Raw genomic sequence first — 19454 nt, 5'->3', positions numbered from 1 at the left:
TATAACAAAGTCTGCACCTTCACTGACAGCTGCAGGATTGTTTACTCCCAAGTTTATATCACTTCATATTCATGCTGTTTTATACTGGAAAAAAGACCCTACCCCTACCACTGGCTCACAATGATGTTTTTTTAAGTTGTATCTTATTTAACTCACTATTGCTGCTGTTCTGTGCTTATGCTTTTGGTGTTTCCTTAATGTCTTCGTTTTGGAGCATACATGCAAATAAGCATTTCATTGCACTTGTGCAAATGACAAACTGAATGGAAAAGTGAAGCAAATCATTGTGCTTCTGAATATCCCACTAAACTTAAAGAAGTAATTTATTTTAAAAAACTATAGGTCCTCCAATTACAAATTGAAGTGTAGCACATTTTTGGAATGAGATTTAACACCAATTGCACTGTTTAATATGCAACTAAACCTTAGCTGTTTTTTCTCAGGCTCGCAAGACTGCTTTCATTTAGTCTGCTTCCTTAAACCACCTTAGCAGAAAGAAATAATGGGAAAGAAAGCATAAGATTACACTTGCAGATCTTTGTCTTCTAGCACATCTAAAGACCTTTTAATAGGATTAGAGTTCGAGGGCCTGACCTATCTAACAATGGAGGCTGATGACTGCTCGTGGGGCTCCGATATCCATTTCATGTGGCGCTGTGCCTTGCCATGCATGGTCTGTGCTCAGTAATTAACTGATTGCAACAAATTCCTAGCCTGCGTTGCCTTTGATGGAAATGGTCTAATCTCTGCATGAGGCGTCAGGGCTTTCACACAATCTGCCTCAGTCCAAAGAAAAACCAAACCAGAAAAGCAAAAGTGCTCAGAATTAAATAACCAGACCACACCTAAGAAATGCAGTTCTAAGGAGCACTGCAGGAGTACTCCAATGTTTTTAGACGCTACATGGTCTAGCATGTTCAGCTGCAATGTTGAAAGAGAATAATACATCTTGTTGATCTCAAGGACAAACTGTGTTGTGCCTGAATACAATGCTAGTTCACATTCAGGACTCTCTTTACATTACATGCACAGTGTGGATTTGCCACTGGACATCTAATTCATAATTCCACAAAATTAATTACTGCAATTTCCTGAGAACAAAAAAAAATGTTTGTGATTTTATTTTGACATTTTGATGAGATGAGAGATCTGCTTTTGCATATTTAAATGGAGATTACTAAGGAAACACAGGTTACCACATCAGTTTGGAATGATGAAAAAAAACATTACATCACAACACCAGCTGTTTGCTGAATTGCTAAGTGACAAAAGGCTGTGGAGTGTATTTGAAAAGAAGAAGATCAAAACCCAGTTATGCTCTCTGTGAAATGTTTTGATCAGAAAAGAACAAAAATAAAGTTAGTCAATAAGGGCTAAATTACTTGTTAAAAACAAAAGGCAGCTCCATGCAATAATGTATAAAAATTTTAGTGAAAGGAAAGACGTCATACATCTAATAAACAGGAAACAAACTGTCTTTGTTTTAGAATTTCAATTTAAAAAAATACATTTCAGAAAGGTTTTAAAGCACATTATCTGTTGCTCTTGAGGAACTCCTGGTTTTATCTATGCCTGATAAATCGTCAAATAAAGATAGTACAGATATCTTTGGGGGGGAAACAACACAAAGCTGGTTTTCACTCTATATTAGCACATATCAAAATACAGACATTTGGGACTGTTGTAACTCAGAATCAGAAGACTGATTTTTTCTTCATATGAGGAAAAACATCCACAAATGTGATCGAGCACATAAGTATTGAGCTCCAGAACCTCACGGCTGTTTTACTGTTCACTCTGGAGGTCATCAGTTGTCATGACGTAGCAAGTGGGTTTATAGGGCTACTTGTGAGCAAACCTCTCTCTTGGAAAGCAAATCACAGCTGGCTTGTGACCTAGCACTCCCAAAAGGCAAAAATGAAAAGCAATTGTTAAATAGGGAAGGGAGGGATATGTCAAAAAAAAGAAAAAAAACTTCACAAACACAGCGACACTGTTAAAAGGGGACCTGTAAAAATGCTCTTACTGTAATGTGGTTCCTCTATGCCTCACTGAGACATAATTAAAAGTAAGGAGCAAGTAATAGGTTTATTCCAAGCTGAAAAAAGAAGAAAGAAAACAATGTTTCGGCTATGGAGCCTTCTTCGGATGTAAGGGACGGGAGCCTTACACCCGAAGAAGGCTCCACAGCCGAAACATTGCGTTTTCTTTCTCTTTTCAGCTTGGAATAAACCTATTACTTGTTCCTTTGTAGCCTGAGCATGCTGACACAGCTACCCACCTTAACTAAAACTAATAATTGCAAAACGCACAGCATGCTACATTCGAATTCCATAGGTAGAAATGAGAATGTAAGCACCAAAGTGTTTTGAATATAGGGTCCATGGAGTATATAATCTAATACATTTAAGTCTATTTCATGTTAACAAAGATATTTGGTATACATTATATTAACATTCACTAAAAAGTTATATAAGCCTAACAAATTGTCTTCACAGTGTCTCCATTATGTATAACAAGAAAAAGTAGTAACACTTTTGACATTTGTCAAAACATTTATCATTCCATAACTCTTCGCTCTCATAACAGAATGCAAAAGCATTACAGCCAAAACACAGCCTATAAGTTATTTTAAACAGTTACTGACAACATTCTTATATTTGTATCCTTTTCCTTTCCAGAAAGCATAACATGAACTTCTCTAAATTCAGTTTGCTGTAGGAGATGTTAAACATTTTGCTCAGCTGAGATTGAGGTGCTGGTTTTCTTTTCTTTGGTGCCAGGCTATTCTGGTAACACACTTACTTATTTAATTTAAAACAGTCTGGCAGTTGATTAGTACTAACAAATAAAAACTTGAAAACATGAGCACATGTGTGAAGAATTCCCTTCCTCTCTCACCAAAGCAAATCCGTTTCTTTCATTTCATTGGCACAAAGAACAGATTCGTGCAAGCAGTCCTTCGGTTTTAAAGAGTTAATCACTTCAGCGTCACTCTAGCACACTCAGAATACACAACGCAAATAGAAGAATCTCATGAAGCTCTAGAGTCAGTCAGGCTGCACATAAACAACTAATGGTGCAAGAACTGGACCCTGCAGTCACTATCAGCTCTCTCCTCACACACACACCACCGAAATACTCATGGGACTTTCTACAGAAAACAGAATTCCTTATGCTTGCATTAAACCATGCTGGGAGCTATACATCCCTAACCACGCATGAAATTAATATGTCATGAAGCTATAAAGTTCAGCTTCCAGTGTATTACAGGAAATTAATAATATTCCAATTTTAAAAATAACAGACAAATCTGATAGGCCTGAAATCTAAAAATCAAGCTCAAGTGCAGAGATTTTTTTAAAAATTGTATTTTAGAAACTAATCCCAAAATGTGGCGCGTTGCAGATAATTTTTCAGCAACCTTTGAAGCTCTGGCTGCTCTGTTGATACCTGTTGTGTACTTCAGTATTTTTGCAAAGTCACTCTTTGTAAAAGCACCTAAGACCTCGCCAAGGGTCAGGTTACGTAATACTAGAAGTTTTTATAATTAGCATTTCTGATGCTGATGGTTAGTCCAGCGTAAGCTGATCAAATCACTACCTTGCTTCCAGTGACAAAGCAAATTTCAGCTACCTAATTAAATCTCTCCAAGAAAATCCTCCAAATAACACACACTGCACAACAATCTCAAACCAGGGCCTGAGTCAGTGAAAATAATTCAGTGACAACACACACAATGACCCCACCCAGCAAAGAAACAGCACAGCCTTGACGCTACAGACTTGAAGCCAAAAGTACTCTTGGAATGCACACACAATTCTTTCAATAGCAGTTACTTTCAGTAAGTCCTACTCATAACTCTGGACTTCCACTTTCGAACCTAAGTAACCCCAGGCCAGCTTCACCTCTGAGCCAGTAAAAACAATGACCCCAATAAAGCCAACTGATCTTAACCTGTTGTAACAGCAGTGCAAGTAAAATGCTCCACTGACAACAACTTCACTCTTATCAGGATGTGACACACAGAACAAGCAAAGGGGAAATCTTCATTAATATAGCTAGCTTTGACTTTGCACTTTGCTCAATTATAGTAAATTAAAACAGTTGTTGACTTAAAGATAAGGTACAAAATGCAAATGTATTACACATGGAATATTACACATGGAACTGGTTAATAACAGATGCCCAGAAAAAATAGGAAGGTAACACGCGGATGCAATGCATTTCATACTGAACCAATTGGCTGGTATAAACAAAATGCCTGCTATTTCTGACTGTGGGTTCAGAAATATGCCTGGTTACTCAGAGAGTGAGAGATGCCGAGTGCATCATTTCTTAGGGCAGCATCGGGTTGGGGGGTTTTCAGACACATGGAACTGGAAAGCAATTTAAACCAGAAGCCTGAGTGGGAAAAGAGAAAAACAAGGTTTGTGTTGAAGGTTATCAAAGTCAGAAATTAAGCTATACAGCAATTTTAGGACTTACAATTGCTATGACAAAGCTATGGTTTTCTAGCAATGGAAAGGTGAATGTGGAGTTCTTACAAATATGTTGAATTAATCACTGTGATTCTCCAAAAACCATTACTAGCTACTCAGAATCAAATACTGTACTGTTCCATACCAAACACCTGTCTAACTGCTAATTAGGAGCTGAATACAGCAGAAGCTCTTGGGTTTAGGTTTTCAGCAAAAAGAGGCTAGAACTCAAATTTTACAGGAAACATCTCTTGAACTTAAAACAATCAGTAACTGCTGTATCAGCAGATGTTTATAATTGTAATCTTTGTAACCAGATGTGCAAAAATGTAAGTTGCAGAGCTGCTGTGCACTATAATATATAATGTATTCTTTGGCATGTTTAATCCTAGAATAATCAATTAAGTAATTTCCTAGCTTTAAAGCTTAAAAACATTTCTGTTAATGGTTACCTAACATTTACATAACTAAGAAGAAAACCAAAATAGACTTAAAAATAGAAATCCCCAATTTAAGTCAAGGATGAGGGTCATTAAAGTATTAACTGCTGCAACATAACATCTATTCATCCATTTTCCAACTGCTTAATTTCAGTATTTAAGAGGTTCGTAACAATACAAGACAAGGACAAGACAAAGTGCAACTTTAAACACCACACATCCTTCATACCTTAGTGCTATGAAAATTAAGTGTGGGCTGAAGGTCATATGCAAAAACAACATTCACATTAAACTCAGTTGAACCAGCCACAGCAATACACAGCATAAGCCATTAGGGAGTAACCCCAGTCCTGGATCTACAACAGTGATACCCTCACTCCTGGTTTTGAGAGCCAATGTCCTGCATATTTAATAGGAAAGTCAAACTCATGTACACTCAAGACTACTTAAAATCAATTAAGTTATAATGAAATCAAGTAAGTCATTAAGAAAGTGGAGTGGAAGTAATTCGGTTCTGGTCTCGGTCTCTAGGTCTACGGAAGAGGTTTCTAACCCTAGTCCTGTAGCGTGTTTGCAGGTTTCTAGCTCAGCTCTTAATAACCTAAACCAGCTTATTCATGTCTTAAATGGACCAGTTCAGAAGCCGGTTATTTATAAATGGCTATCTGGACAAAGAAAGGTGCCGTTAAGAACCACACTTGGACACTGCAGGGCACCCATGCCTAGAGTGCAAGACCAGAGCGCTATAGGGACCTCTGAAACTAACAGTGCAATAGCTCAAAGCTGAATACAACTAGCGCCTTGCAGGCAATACCAATTTCTTTTTACAAATGCGAAAACGAAAAACTTCAATTTCCTCAATTTCCCTTTGGGATCAATAAAGTCTTATCTATCTATCTAAAAGAAAAGGTGAAACATCCTCAGGCAAAGGGTTCAAATAAGTGTGGCAAAAGGCATTCCTCAAACCCATAGACACTTTCATCCGTTAGAAAGGGTAACCGTCATATCACTACACAAAACTGCAGGTCCTTGTTGGTGCGGTAAAACACTAGTGTAACACCTAAAGGCCTGCCATGATGTTGAGAAAAGATTACGATTAACAATGCCATGAAATTAACAACACAAACAAGCTGCCCCTGATGCCTTTCATATGTAAAGCCTGGCTGGTGATCTAGACAAAGCCCACGAGTTCTACCCATAAAATGGATTTTCTGACTTCTTTCCACAGATGTGGAGTACAATTCCACAGGACCCACTACCCACAACCATCCCCTCTAACACCCTCAGTCCTCGACCCAGTGCGACAGAGTGTTGGTCCTCCCGACCTTGAATGATACAAACAATGCAATGAATCAGACAGCATCCCTCCACACTGCATCACCAACCAAGGACTGCAAGCTGACACAACCCTGTTTTTACTCTCTTTCCACTTACAATTTGCTCTTCCTGTGACAAGCAGCTGAGTATTATAACTCCTTTACAGAAAATACATTTGTTTCTAATACTTTACAGCACAATTACTGTTTTGTTTTTCATTCCTACTGAAGTTTAAACAATAAGAAAAATGCACAGAAAGTAATTACCTACAATTAAAAAATAATAATAATAATAATAATAATAATGTGTCATGGAAAAAGAAACTTTTGGTACTCGAAGACTTGAATTTCCTGTTTCTTGTTGCAGAATTCTGAAATATTCCAACTGATCATCCCCTCTACAATTCAGGCACCAAATACATTTAATTTAAAAAGGTGATGTTACTTTCTGATCAACCCTTGTATAGAAACTATGGGGAAATGTGGGATTCACACTCAACGTATTGGTGTACATTAATAAATTTAACATGCAAAAAAGAAAAATCTGGAATCTTGACGCAAAGTAAAGGTAAAACAGACTGCAAAGTACAGGTGTATTTGTAAAACAGGAGCAAAGGAATACAAGAAACCACTGCATCGATATACACAAGCAAGTTCTCTCAAAGACTAATTTACAGGATATCAAAACCAAAGTCAATATGGAAACAAAGAATCAGAAGCAGAACGTGACCATTATTACATCTACAACCAAGCAGCAAGAATCCAAAACGAAAATAAAACTTTCATGCATGAATTGTAAGCTAGTCCTTCCAGCAACTGGATCTGCATTTTTCCTAGTCATCTTTCTTTGACACTTGTTTCCTGGAATTACGAATTTTACAGTGAAGTAGGAAACTGGCGCATACAATTTGCAAAACAGGAAAAACACTCATTAATATGACAAGCTTAAGCAATAGTCTCCCTGTATTGAAAACAAGAGAGGCAGGCAAAAAAGCACATTGGGAACCTGCACAATGACGTAGACGGTATGCATCCTCATAAATCAAAGAAAACAATCGCACGTTTTTTAAATGCACGCAGGGACATAAAACTGACCCCAAACTCTACAAACATCACATCAAATGCATTTTTTTTTACATTTGAAAGAAAGTAATCCAGAAGGACATGGACTGTCGAAAGCTAACGACTGCTTTAAAAACACTCGATATGCTAAATGACACACCATTACTGGATGAACGACTGTCCCCAAACAATCCTGAACATCGTCCGATGTACGTGCATTGTTTTAACGCACTGGTATTGCTTTTTCACAAGAGCATTCATGCAACTGAGCACCACAATCTGCAACAGGATTTGTAGAGAATCTGCTACCTGTGCCAAGACTGTTCCCAATTGCAGATAAGTCTTAAGAAAAGATCTCCATACTGAGCGCATTCCGGTTATAGCAAAATGGAATTTGAGCAAAGCTGAACAGAGATCCAGTAAAGCAGATTGTGTTAGTCTTACATCAGTTGTCCCTCAGAGTTACTACAATAATGATACTGTACATTCTGAGCCGATAATCCTGGTTATATGCACATTTCACAGGAACCATCTCAGAAAGAAAATCTTAAAAATCCCTGTTCAGTAAGGTAATGATACTCACCTACCGAATGCATTCAAATCTTCAAAGGGAAGATAAAAGTGCACCTACATTTTGTCCCCATTTTACAATGCAATCTAATTTAAAAAGTTTTCAACTGGGAATGTGCATTCGAAAATCCTGCAGACAATAAGCAAGTGTTGCAACACAAGTCCCTCCGGTGTTGTCGTGCATTCTGCCTTAGAATGAAGTAATTACCTTTTCTAGACGGTGAGCATTTTTATGATGTTACTCGATATTCTGTCTGAACCAGGAATCCCGTGCAGATATATGTAGATTTTTCTTCAAAAACTTTTCAACTTCAATACACTATACCACTTGAGGATGCAGCTGCAAGCTGATCACTTTTTGACAGGAAGGCAATTCGAAGCTGCTGCGCAAGCGCAAATCCAACAATGCCTTTGGTTTTCACTGTAAGATCACAATGTGGCAAGGGCCGGGTCCCGGCTGTGTAGTTCATTTTTTTCAAACCACACCAGTCTCTGCGATTTGCTTACCTGCTGCGCTCGCCCGACTCTGCCGGCTCCATATTGGGGCGAGGGAGGGATTTTTCTATGTGTGCATGACAGCCGCCATGGCTGGGCGAAGACTTCAGGGTTTTGCACTTTTCGCAAGAGTCACCAAATCGGCGCTAGCACACTAATGTCTCTATCCGCCTGCAGAGCCCAGGCACCTCTCTCTGTGCTTAGCGGCCATCTTGCTAGCAATCACTGAAGGAGCTAGACAGTTCATCTCTACGGCAACCCGTGCAGTACATCAGAGAGCCACCGTGACGACTCCTGAGCTAGTGTGATAGGCTTTAATTATACCCTGACCCAGCAATTACTACCGTGCACTAATAAACCGCAGAGAGCAGCTCATCGAGCTGCCGGTGCACAAGGCCAGGAAATACGATTCGCATGAGAGAATACGATGTTTTTTTCTACTGTAATTTTTAATACACATTATACATATATACATGGTACATATAATTATTGTACCAAATGTTTTCAACAACTTTAACATTAGGTTAAATTATGTATTATTCTTTTAAAGCATATATTGGCTTAAAAGAAAATGGACCTGGAATTAAAGTTTTCAATTGAAATTACAGTTGTTAAATGAATCATGTCAGTAAGGCCAGCCACACTAATGACCAACTCAGTCTAATTTTAATATTTTGTTCTTAAATTATTATTTTTGTTAATATCTCCATTTTGTGATGTTTTAAACTGGGAACTGAGTAATCTTCTGTGTGTGAAGTGCTTAGATGGTAGTGGATGAACAGCTATAGACATGCAAAAATGCTTAAGTAATAAGTTGCATTTTTTAGGATTTTGATTAAACTTTAATTTGAATGTTAAAAAAGTTTTGATGGTAGTTTTTAAAGACCCTGATAATATAAAAGTTTGAAGAATCCATTTATTCCTCCTTAAGACCCCTCTACATTCTCACAAAAGTAAATCCCTTCTGTGATGTTTGTTCTCCTAGCTACTATGAGTTCAATTAACCTAACCATAGCATTGCTTTACTCTCAAGTTAATTTTTTTCATAAAATAACCTGAAAGAAAGTGCCCAGCTGTGTATTATATTGATACAACTAGACCTTAATATGGATCATTTTGCTTTGGCAAGAACACAAAAAAAATCTCAGAGAGAATGGCACAGTAACAATTTCCTCCTCATTGTGATCATCTAAATGAATAAATGGGGCTATGCCATTAGACAGGAAATTGAAAGCATTACCGCTGATAAGTGATTTGCACATGCATTTCTACAAGTTACACTGCCCTGCCTTCTGTTATGACCATGTTCATTACCAAACTGAATTTCAGTGTATTCCGTATATTCTTCTTAAACGAAACCTCAAAAACAAAACAGACCAGCGATATCCATCAGTTTTCTTTTACCATAGTAACAGTTTTTGTGCTCCAAGCGCTTTCTGTGTTTTGGTTTGCTAATCGACTGGCCTGCTGTGCAAGGAATCGAATCTCATTCTGTCTCAGATTACAGCATTATAGCTGGAAAGATAGGACATTTTCCACAAATAAATAATAAAAAATAACAGAACAAATGCTTCATTCAATGTCAAGAGACTGTAAATGAGTATTCAGTCTGAGAATGGTGACAGCTCTGTCCACAGTTTTTCATTTCCATGGGAAACCTAATATCTTGTATACACAATGTGACAGAGAGGGTCCTTGTGTGATGGCAGTGTTTCAGATTGTTTCTATATGAACAGAATTCTTACATATTTCAGCATCGATCATGTAGTTTATATACTGTTCTTCAGTTTTATTCCCAAATTCTCCTCATTAACATAACATGAAGAAAACAAGAACAGCTTAAGTAGCCCTACTGCTGTCCAGGGAAATGATTCCATTAATTAATTACTTTTATATACCACATACTGTACCACCCTAAAGGATTCCAGAACTAAATGTATGAGGGGGCCCAATTCATCCATCACTTAATTGCAGCACCCATCTACCTCATGGGCACCAATCCCCTTATGATGAGTGGGATCTTTAATGACCAAGCACTCAGGATCTCATTTTTAATCTCATCCAAAAGATGTCAATGAGGCATTGGTATAGATATCCTTGTCCAGATGGCAAAGTGCCTCCTATTGGACCACCAACTACACTGACAGAAGCAACCTGGTCTTCCTTGGTTGTCACCCATTGCAGTACTGACCAGAACTAACCTCGCTTCGTTTCTGAGACTGAACAGGTTCGGGCTAGAGGATGGTAACCCTGCTATCACACAGTTCAGTCATCACATTAAAGTAAAATCAGATGAGCATAAATTCTCATTTGCAATGACAACCTGACAAAAATCTTAGGACAGCACCATTTTTGCACAGAAAATGAATCAGTGTTTGAGAAGAAAATGCCAGGTAGAAAAGAGTTAACCATGAAACTGAAAACACCCTTAGATATAAGGTTGGATAGTTTCAGCTCACTCTGCAGATTGTTCCAGTTGGCAACAGTAAATAGCAATGACTTGCACCTAGATTCAATCATTGCTCTTGGGAGATTAAGTCTGATACAAAAATACATTTTAACTGTGAGATTGTATATTATTCTTGAATAAAATCATTAGGAATGGAAACCTATTTTTTCCCAGTCAAAGTTCTGTAAGATCCTTGTGGAGCAAAGAAAAATTCATCCAGTATGCATAAAGGGCCAATCAAAGAATAAAGATCACAATGATTAGTGTAATAGGAACTACTGTGAATTCTTACTGCAATATCCTGCTCCTCACCTTAGCCAGACATCTGAAGTAAAGCAGTTCTTTAGGTACTTTAGCATTTTAGGTATTTTGCTTTTCTCATACATTTTCTTTTGTTAAAAAAGAAAAAAACATGTTATAAGTATACAAAGGATGGAGCTGGGCTAGGCTAAATTTTCAAATATTCTCTGTTTTGATACTGCTTTAGAATAACGATCTGAGCCACAAGGTGTCACTTCTGCACAGTTCATGTGGGAGGAAGAATATGCGAAAGAATATGACCACAGTTGTTGACAGGCTATAGTAAATGTCATCCGCATTATTTAATGTGATATTTGTAACTTAATTATATACATATTACAATGTTTATCGACACAAAAAGGGAAGTTTGTTTCTTGAGAAACAGAAGTGATGTGAACGAGGACTGTAACCAAAACCAACACTGTGAGATAGTGTTGAGAATAGACAGTTCCTAATGAACTGAAGCAGGTGATGCAAAATGACTTTTTGAATGTGTTTTCTTGAACAACATAAAAAGGCTGGTTAATTTTTAAAGTGTATAGGATTGTGCTCAATAATCCTAGTGTAGTTCTGTTACTGTATTTTACTGTTTTATTGTTGTTAATTAAAATGAGGACTATAGTTCTGTATTTGTAAATGACTGCATTTGGAAGTGTATTTTTATTTACAGAGGAGCAACATTGTAGTGAAAACCCAGACCCTGACCATCAGTACGTTGTGCAGTGTAGCACTTATGCTGAATATAACCCTGTATATAAATGACTGTAAAGTTATTTGCAGTCTTTACTGGTTTTTTACTGATCAAAGTTGTAAAAGACAGAAGAAAGATATTTCCTGCAGCCATTTCATAAAGATACAAGAATTTCCTTGGGTTATTCTTTCTAAGAGTTTTCATTTTAAAAGTAAGGAGAATAAATTTGGAACAGAGCATGCACACAGAGACACAAACACCAACCTAGATATACATATACAATGCATAGTCACGCCCCCATGCACACACATTCATTCTGCCTCATGCAAGCTGACAAGCCATTTATTGCAGGGAGACATTGTGAGCTGACAGAAATGAGACGCCCTACACATAAATTTAATTGCTGCCATCCATACGAAAGACTATTTTTTGCTAATGGGTGATAAAGCAGCACGCTGAGACACAGAACTCTGACAGCATGGAGCCTGGAGAGCAGCAGGTCTGTCAAGGACTCCCACAGGGTGACCTTTCAGCAAAGCCCTGCCTGATGCTCAGCCTCAGCAGCACAGTCTACAGGGATATAACAAAGTGGAGTGAGTCACTCCCTGGGACACAGGCAGAAAATAGAGTCAGACAGTGAACATCACCTGTGAACCCACACGCTCCCTCTCAGAGTTCTTACAGCTCTGCCCTTTAAATGGAAAGTTATGGAGAGAAATTCTGTCTCCTGCAGCAAAAAAAAAAGACCAAGACAAAATTAAGCTTTAAAATGTGTGTTAGCAGTGTGTGAAGGTTTGTTTAATATACTGCTGACACTAAGTAGGTGCGGAACCCTTCTACATGAAACACTCGCCTTCTGAGTTCTTCCTTTCCCCATCCCCTAGACATTCTAGTCCAAAGGTCATTTAATTTATACTGAGTAGGGGAAGAAAAAAAGGATTCCCTTGATCCCTAATCCAATTATCAGCTGCAAGGGGAAGATTGTTAAAAGTTCTGTAATGAACTGAGGGCTTGCACCACTCCACTGGGACACTAATCAGTTTCATCGTTCCTGCCTTAAGAATTTCTCATGTGTGTCTGTGAAAGAAATGGCTAACAAAAAATGGACAGTGATATACTGTGCGTTTAGTATAAGCACATACTTGATAGCTGTATATATGTAGATAATATGGACAAGAGAATTATTATATGAGATCACTTTATTGGCCATATACAATTTCTCAATTCTCAATTTGCTCTCCGTGAGACACACAGAAAGGGAGAGAAACTTGGGGTCAGAGCGCAGGGTCAGCTATTTATACAGGACCTCTGGAGCAGTTGGGGTTAAGGGGCTTGCTCAGGCCTTGCCTGTGCACTGGTGTATAAGTACCGCACGCTGACCGATTGTGCCACTAGAGCTATATATTTTCTTACATACTCAAGAATGGTGACGTAACAGATGTTTAAAAAACTCTTTTTTGGTTAAATATACATATATAATATTAGTGGTATATATTATATTAGTGGTATGTAACAAACTCAGTGCTCCACTTCATCTTCAAAAGCAATACATAAACAAATTAGCATAATATCTCAGAGAAGAGTCTTCTATTTTTTTCCTGCTGTCTGAGGCTGACTGATAACTTGACAGACCTTTCATGGTGTCACAGTCTGCACAATAAAATGCCAAAGTGCATTTAAAAAATTAAAATCTCAAAGTGCCCACAAACCACAACCCTGCTGTTACAGATAAATACAGTGCATTATTCAATACTTCATATAAAATTGGAGCTAGATTTGCAGAACCTCTGCATTTGTACTGTGTATGCCAGTGGCGGTGAAAATTATTGAAACATAAAATTCTGAAATGTAGTAATAATAAATGCTGGCATTAATTCAAAATCATAAAAAACTTTAGATACAATTCCATGTGCTGTCTCTACTTCCAGAAATACATGTCTAATAGCATTCAGATGCTCTGGGTGGTGTCTTCTAGGACATGTCCACTCTTTCTCTAGCTCAGTCTATAGTTCCTTCCTGCTTTAAGAAAACCACCATTGTCCCTGTTCCTAAAAAACCCAGAGTCAGTTGTCTGAATGACTACCATTGCACTCAAATCAGTTATCATGAAGTGCTTTGAGGGGTTGGTCAAGGCATGCATCACCTCCTCACTGCCTGACACCCTAGACCCACTGCAATTTGCATATCGCCAGAACAGGTCAACAGAGGACACTATTGCCACTGCCCTCCATACAGCCCTCTCACACCTGGATAAGAAAGGAACATATGTGAAAATGTTGTTTGTTGATTACAGCTCAGCATTCAATACCATAGTGTCTTCAAAGCTTGTCATCAAGCTCCAGGACCTGGGACTGAACACCTCCCTCTGTAATTGGATAATGTACTTCTTCACGGAACAGCCACAGGTGGTGAGGGTGAGCACCAACATATCCTCTACCCTGACTCCAAACACTGGAGTTGATTGATTGATTTTTAAGAGATTCAGTACTGGGTGCTAGAGACCCACTGGAATATCCTGTATATGCTCCAAATTGAGGAGAATTTTATATGGAGGATAGATAATAGTATATATAATGCACACAACAGAAAAACAGTGCCTCATTACCCTGAGAGATTAAGTTTGCTGTGGATGCTTAAATGTAAATGTGTATTGAGCCAGTTGAAATGGAGTCTCAAGTGCCCAATTAAATATGAATGCATACTAGAATAGCTGTTTGTCCTGTGCTTAAATGAAATATTAAACTCAGATATGTAACTGGTGAATTCAGAAAATTGGGAACTGAATAGCTAATACAACTGGAATGAATTAAAGTTAATTATACAGAAATATATTCAATTTTTAATAATTTATTCCAACTGGAACAAACCTTTTGAGAATTCTTGTTTATAAGATTCTAAGTTATTTAAAAACACTTAATATACTACAGAAATAAAACTCACTGGAATAATTACATTTTCATACATGTAGAATCATTGGTTTTAATCATATTTAATACATTTGAATCAGTCCTGTATTCACCAGTACTGTATTCACAAAGTCTTGGCTTACCACCGGGAGGCACCCTTAGCACCATGAAACGTGAAATTTGCCGTTTTTCATGTGAATGTGCTTAGTATCTTATAGTCTGCCTTTGAACACAGCAGTTATTATTATCATTGTCATCATCTTTACATCATCAGTGTCATCCAAAGCAGGATGTGACAATCGCTTCTCTTCAAACAGGAGGTGTGTTCTGCAAGCAGGAAAAGGCAGCAAAAGAAAAAGCAAGTCTAGCCTCTTACTGTATTTCAGCACGAAATGAACAGGAAGCAAAGAATCGTGAAACTCTGTCCTTTTTATCTTCACCTGATCAGCAGAGCTGTTGTTTAAAATGCAATTTGGACAGTTCTGATTGTTGAGTACAATATCAAGAGTTTTTTTTTCTTTTTAATTTTTTTAAGTCATCATATATAATTAGATTTGAAAGGATAAAGGCTGTTCGATACCAGCAGGATATTTAAGAAAAAACGTTTGTCTATTAGATTATCTTAATTTTAGTAGATGAAGAAATTCTAGTTCATTACTAAAGCAATGTTTTATTCTATTGGAACTAGATATAGTATTATTGTATCAGCCCTCAAATGTATTACAAAGTTCATATTATACAAATTGAGAATCAGAGGGCCCTATGAACAACCTTGACTGACTTTAATGATTGAAGCCCTTTTAAGAATCTCAGATTTGCACTACAGAGATCTAAAATAACAGACCACAACAGGACAGCAGCTATTTTAGGTAACAGGATTTTAGCTGGCAGATGACCAAGAGAAAAGAAGTCCAGTTCCATTGAGGTTTAGACAAAAACTGCAGCATCAGCGGGAAGAGATTTAAAAACATTTGAGTGAATCAGCACTAAAATACCATGGGCAATGATACACTGTGTCAATCTTTTATGTATTTTAGGGCACGGGAAACAACTATCAATTCTAAATCGCTAAAGGCTAAAGTCATTCAGTCATTTAAACTTCTATTGGAGTGATGAATGTGTCACTTTAGAACCAAGTCATGATTGTGCTCATCACTGCACCAAAAATTTATTTTGCTTGTGTTCTGTGGTTTTAAAAAAGAGCAACAAAGATGACTGCAAAGTCACATACAGGAGAGATGATACAAACAGAATGGGGGTTTCTAAAAATAGTGAAAGCTTTTGGAACCAATGATGTAATCAGAACGTTATGAATGCTGATTTGTCTGGAGCATTCAAGATGTGTCAGAGGTCCACATAAGCTCCTATTCAACAAATGAGTGCAATGGGGTAATTATCTTCTGAGTCATTCCAAACCTTAACCACTTCTCCATGAATTCTGAGTAATATACAAATATTGGAAGTCATTTGAAAGCATAAATTGAGTTTTAAATTCTACTATTAAATCTAATTTAAAAAGTAGACAAAAATGAAAGATTAAAGCAATCTGTTTTAAAGATTGTCGTAAATATTATTTATGTACAGTACAAATATGTGAATATATATTATGAAATATATATTCAAATTAAAATTTCACACATATATGAATCAAATAACCAAGGTTGTTGATATATTTTAAATACAGCATCACAGTATGTTTGTTTGGTCAAATAAAGACAACACTTCTAATCACATACTGTCACTGCATAGTCAATGTCAATAAACACACTTTTATCTATTTTATTGTGATACGTTCAGCTCATCAAACATGTTCTATATCTCCTTTTACATTTTTGTATATTATTAAAGTCTATTTTAAAATTCATTATTCATCGCTGTTTTTTAGGTTAATGTAGCTATTAAACATAATTAAGGCTCATGAGAGCTCTAATAATCATTTTAGGTGTTCTGAAGATAAAGTTATCATCTAAAGAATTACTTTTTCAAATACCCTATAGAAAAATGTAACAGGGTTCATATTTAATTTATGGTTCTCTGTGTCACAGAATTGATCCAATACAGGAAGACTTAGGAAAATGTCAGGTATGTTTATTTTTTCATCCATACTGTTTATTTTTTGTTATGTTTTGTGTCAAAGCCTTTACAGACTATGTTTTCTTGTCTCCTATTACATTGTATTATAAAGCTACCTTTCTGAAATACAGAAATATTTTAGACATTCAATTTTTTTCTGGGACATATCACATTTTTATTTGTATATTACTGTGTGGACAGGATTATGTTTTAAAGTAGGCATGTAGTAAAATTTAGTTTTATATATGACATCTAAATTGAAGATGTGAGTTTTCTACATAAATGACTATGCTTGCCAAGTAGAAAACAGTTTTTCCATTACTAGTACAATGTACTGTTGGAATGAGCCATCCAGCCAATTTCCAGTTTAGTAGTATCGTAGTAAAGGACAGGTATACTGTAGATGCTAGAGTATCTGAAACCTACCATAAAGTAGAGTAAGTGGAGCTTAATCTCTTGGAAACTATACAACTAATGTGTGTTGTATAGTGTTGCTTTGAAAACCACCTGGTTTCAGTTCCCTAAATTTTCAAGGAAGGGCCTGTACAAGCAGCGGTAGAATTGCCCAAGTTTTCAACTGCCAAGAACAGGATAGAGCAGTCATCCTTTAGAAGATGTAGATGATCTCTACAACTGGAGGAAGGGTGTTACAAACTACAGGTTAACTAAAGCTCCACATGTTGCTGGTTTGATCCTGCATTTTACCGCTGTCTTCAGAGACTGGGATTCCCCAGATAGTGGCACACCATTGGCAGAGGGGTGTGATGGGAATTTGTTACCATTTTCAGTTACAACAAATCAACAACCTGGTCATCTGCACACTTGGTGTGACACCAGTGAAAGAAACATTACTCCTCCAATCGGCAATAAATTTCCCATAAAGCACTGTGAAACTTGTAGATTGTCAAAAGATGATGTGTGTCGGTATGATGTGGCAGCGTGTCTTACAGGTCCTGACTCTCCCTGTTCATGCACAGAGGTATAGCTAGTGATTCCACACTGTTTTAGTGGGGTATATTACCTAAATCAAAATTAGTAATCCATTTCAATTGAAAAAAAAAATAGAAGCAGCTGCAGCTTGTAACTTACAAGAGAACGAGACGTTAAGTTAGAACCAGTTATTAACTGTGGCAGCACAATAAATCACCGTCATTCTGAACTGTCCTCAGGCCTGTCATGTGGAAAAAAGATTGTGTGCTGTGTTCATTTATCGACACGTCTTTAATTGTGAAAAGTCATGCTTCAGCAGTCCTACCCACGCCTCACCGCAAGGTTGGGAAGATGGCTCTGTTTGTACCAGTCAGTAGTTGGGAATGTGACATTATGGGGAGTGATATAAAGCCCCTTTAGAATGAGCAGCACCACTAAACTGTATTGCAGAAATAGCTCATCTCCATATGTCAATATGGCTGAGGTCCCATACTTACTCTCGGCAATGGCATTCCCATTACATCTCACATCATGCAAATGTAGGCAAGAGAAAACTCCCATCAAAATCCCAAGTGACACTCCCAGTTCACTCGGATTTGAATATGTGTTTATTAAGTTTAAGGTTAGTTACATTGTATCACTGGCCTTTAGATTTCATCCTCCTAAGGTACACCTGAGCCTTAAGCGACACTTTGAGCTGAGCATCTCTAGGCAGGGGGCAGTATGTTGCCTCTTCCTCTGATTGGACAGAGGCCAGAAATAAGGTAATCCATTTTCATTATGGGTTTCCTGCTTGGTTCACCACATTGGTGGATCATTTTAATGTACTGTATGTGTTAAGTCTTTGTGGAGACATCAGAATATTTGTGATATTATTGACTGTTACTATCTTTGTAACTGTTTTTGTATAGATATTATTGGTAGATGAAGTGTAAGTACTAACAGTAGCACTGATACCAGCAGGAGTAAGATTTGTTTCATTAACAGCAAAATAACCTTTTTTTCTTAGACTACAGTTTAGACCTTAAACTTTAAAACACTCAGCGCTCTACTGTTAATAATAATTGCTTACACTTATTGAGTGCTTTTCTGGACACTCCACTTAAAGCACTTTACAGGTAATGGGGACTCCCCTCCACCACCACCAATGTGCAGCATCCACCTGGATGATGCGATGGCAGCCATTGTGCGCCTCCATAGTGGGGAGGAGAACAGAGTGATGGAGCCAGTTCAGAGATAGGGATTATTAGGAGGCCATGATTGGTAAGGGCCAATGGGAAATTTGGCCATGACACCCCTAGGTTACACCCCTAGTCTTCTCAAGAAACGCCCTGGGATTTTTTAATGACCACAGAGAGTCAGGACCTCGGTTTTACGTCTCATCTGAAAGACGGTGTCTTTTTACAGTATAGTGTCCCCATCACTATACTGGGGTATTAGGACCCACATAAACTGCAGAGAGGGTGCCCCCTGCTGGCCCCACTAACACCTCTTCTAGCAACAACCTTAGTTTTTACCAGGAGGTCTCCCATCAAGGTACTGACCGGGCTCAAACCTGCTGAGCTTCAGTGGGTTGCCAGTTGTGAGTGACAGGGTAATATGTTCTGCTGTTCATCACAAACACCAGAAGAGCCCACCCCAAGAGCCTATGGCTAGATAGAAGACACACCCTTGAGATGAGTGATTCCTGTTTAAGTGATCCTTGAACTTTTAGACAGCCTGAAAGCTGGTACTGTCAGCA

At 37.7% G+C, this 19454-nt stretch overlaps 1 protein-coding gene across 2 annotated transcripts in view; it reads right to left on the bottom strand.

Moving 5' to 3' along the window:
• Nucleotides 1–8590, bottom strand: part of map3k4 (mitogen-activated protein kinase kinase kinase 4) — a 33074-nt gene extending 24484 nt beyond the window's left edge. Inside the window, exon 1 of one of the 2 annotated variants that reach the window (XM_088933661.1) lies at nucleotides 8377–8590. In XM_088933661.1, coding sequence (XP_088789787.1) covers nucleotides 8377–8408 — 32 coding nt within the window. In that variant the 5' untranslated portion in view covers nucleotides 8409–8590. The remainder of the gene's footprint in view (nucleotides 1–8376) is intronic. The other variant, XM_088933662.1, reaches the window with a different exon arrangement.
• Between the last annotated feature and the right edge of the window lie 10864 nt (nucleotides 8591–19454).

This window comes from Atractosteus spatula, chromosome 15 (assembly GCF_055471065.1).
Source record: "Atractosteus spatula isolate fAtrSpa1 chromosome 15, fAtrSpa1.hap1, whole genome shotgun sequence".
NCBI lineage: Eukaryota > Metazoa > Chordata > Actinopteri > Semionotiformes > Lepisosteidae > Atractosteus > Atractosteus spatula.
The sequence above is the reverse complement of the archived record's forward strand: the minus strand, read 5'-3'. Positions and strand labels throughout refer to the sequence as shown.